The sequence below is a fragment of the Gavialis gangeticus genome, unplaced genomic scaffold, assembly GCF_001723915.1.
Source record: "Gavialis gangeticus isolate Ggan-Ray unplaced genomic scaffold, GavGan_comp1, whole genome shotgun sequence".
Lineage (NCBI taxonomy): Eukaryota > Metazoa > Chordata > Crocodylia > Gavialidae > Gavialis > Gavialis gangeticus.
In genome coordinates, this window is record NW_017729024.1 from 166,546,306 (window position 1) to 166,547,849 (window position 1,544).

Sequence of the window (1,544 nt, forward strand, 5' to 3'; positions counted from 1 at the left end):
CCATGAAACAGCCCCTGACTCAGGTGCTCAGAGCCCCTCGACTGGTCCACTGGATGAGAGGGAGACAGACACAAAAAGGAAAGGGCAGCAGGAGTGGGGCTGGAGGGTCACTGTTGTACTCCCCAATTGCCAGAGACTTACAGAGGTTTGGGGCTGCACTGGGTCTCCTCTATTCCCCTCCTGTCAAGGACACCAAGCCTAAGAGGAGGTTGAGGCAGGAGTACATTTAACATCACCTGTACAGGAGCCATGGCAGCTTGAGCCAAGGAAAGACAATGGCAGCCTCAGAGCCAGCAAAAAGGGGACCTTTGGGATCCTAGGCTGGACCACTGGCCACCATCACCAAAGGAATGAATCCCCTCCTCTGAGTACTCTGGGAAACTTGGTGAAAGAACTCTGCCCATGCCCAGAACTCCTACCTGCTCCTTTTTAATAGAAAGCAGTGACCCCATCCTACACAAATTCAGTCCCAGGGCTGGGAAACCAATTGCTGTAGTTTAAAGAAAACAGGATGGATGGGGAGGACAGGGCATTTGTATTCAGAACAGTCACTGGCACCATCCCCCAACACAGACACTAGAGGAAAGAGGCAGAGTCAAAGTCAAGAGAATTTCAAAATCTTGCAGGGAGGGTGACAGGTTTTTAAACCACAAAAAGTTACCAAGAAGGAGGAAAACCCAGTCCCTAGACTGGGCTGATGGCATGGACACTGCGGTTATTCAACCATATCTTACTGGGACCTTCAGGGAATAGTTTAGAAGGCAAAACTTGTTCAGGTGAACCTATAACAGCACCTCATATGACATAAGTGGGAAGCATCCCCTGTATAATGCTATTTAAATTGTCACTTACAAGAGCCATGTCCCACTGCAAACAGATCTTTGTACTTCGGATTCCTGCAACAAGAAAAGAAAAGCAATGCTGGAGTGATTGGTCATATGTAACTCAACAGACCTACATGGAGCCTAAAGGATTAGGAAGTCTAAGGGTCAGATCTGGCAAATAGGTGTATGTGATCACAGATGGGCAATTTTTTTTGCAGGATCAAAATCAATGCAAGAAGATGATGGCAGCACCTGGAAGAAGTAAGGCAAGGGTAAGAGAAAGATGAGGTCAATGAGGTTTCATTCTCTAGGGCTGCCCACTTTGTGCACTGCAGTGTCATGGACAATTTACTTCTAAAAATACATCTTAGAGGAAGGTTCAGTGGCTGCTGCCTATATCCTAGGACCACCCCACTCATGGGAGAACTGGCAGCTACTCAGTCCATTCATGAGCAGTGTGACTTGCCTGCTGTAGGGTGGACTCAGCATCCCTATCCAGAAAGACAAATTCCTTTTTCAATACTGTTCCCAGCTTCATAGTTTCATAGTTTCTAGGGTTGGAAGGGACCTGAGTAGATCATCTAGTCCGACCCCCCGCCATGGCAGGAAAGAGTAGTGGGGTCAAACAACCCCAGCAAGGTGTGCATCTAACCTCCTCTTGAAAACCCCCAAGGTAGGAGCCTGCACCACTTCTCTTGGAAGTTGGTTCCAGATCCTAGC

At 48.1% G+C, this 1,544-nt stretch overlaps 1 protein-coding gene across 2 annotated transcripts in view; it reads right to left on the reverse strand.

The window, feature by feature from the left end:
* Positions 1–1,544, reverse strand: part of DNAI1 (dynein axonemal intermediate chain 1) — a 239,635-nt gene that overhangs the window by 184,694 nt on the left and 53,397 nt on the right. For both annotated transcript variants that reach the window (XM_019518064.1, XM_019518063.1), the window contains exon 12: positions 853–896. In XM_019518064.1, coding sequence (XP_019373609.1) covers positions 853–896 — 44 coding nt within the window. The remainder of the gene's footprint in view (positions 1–852; positions 897–1,544) is intronic.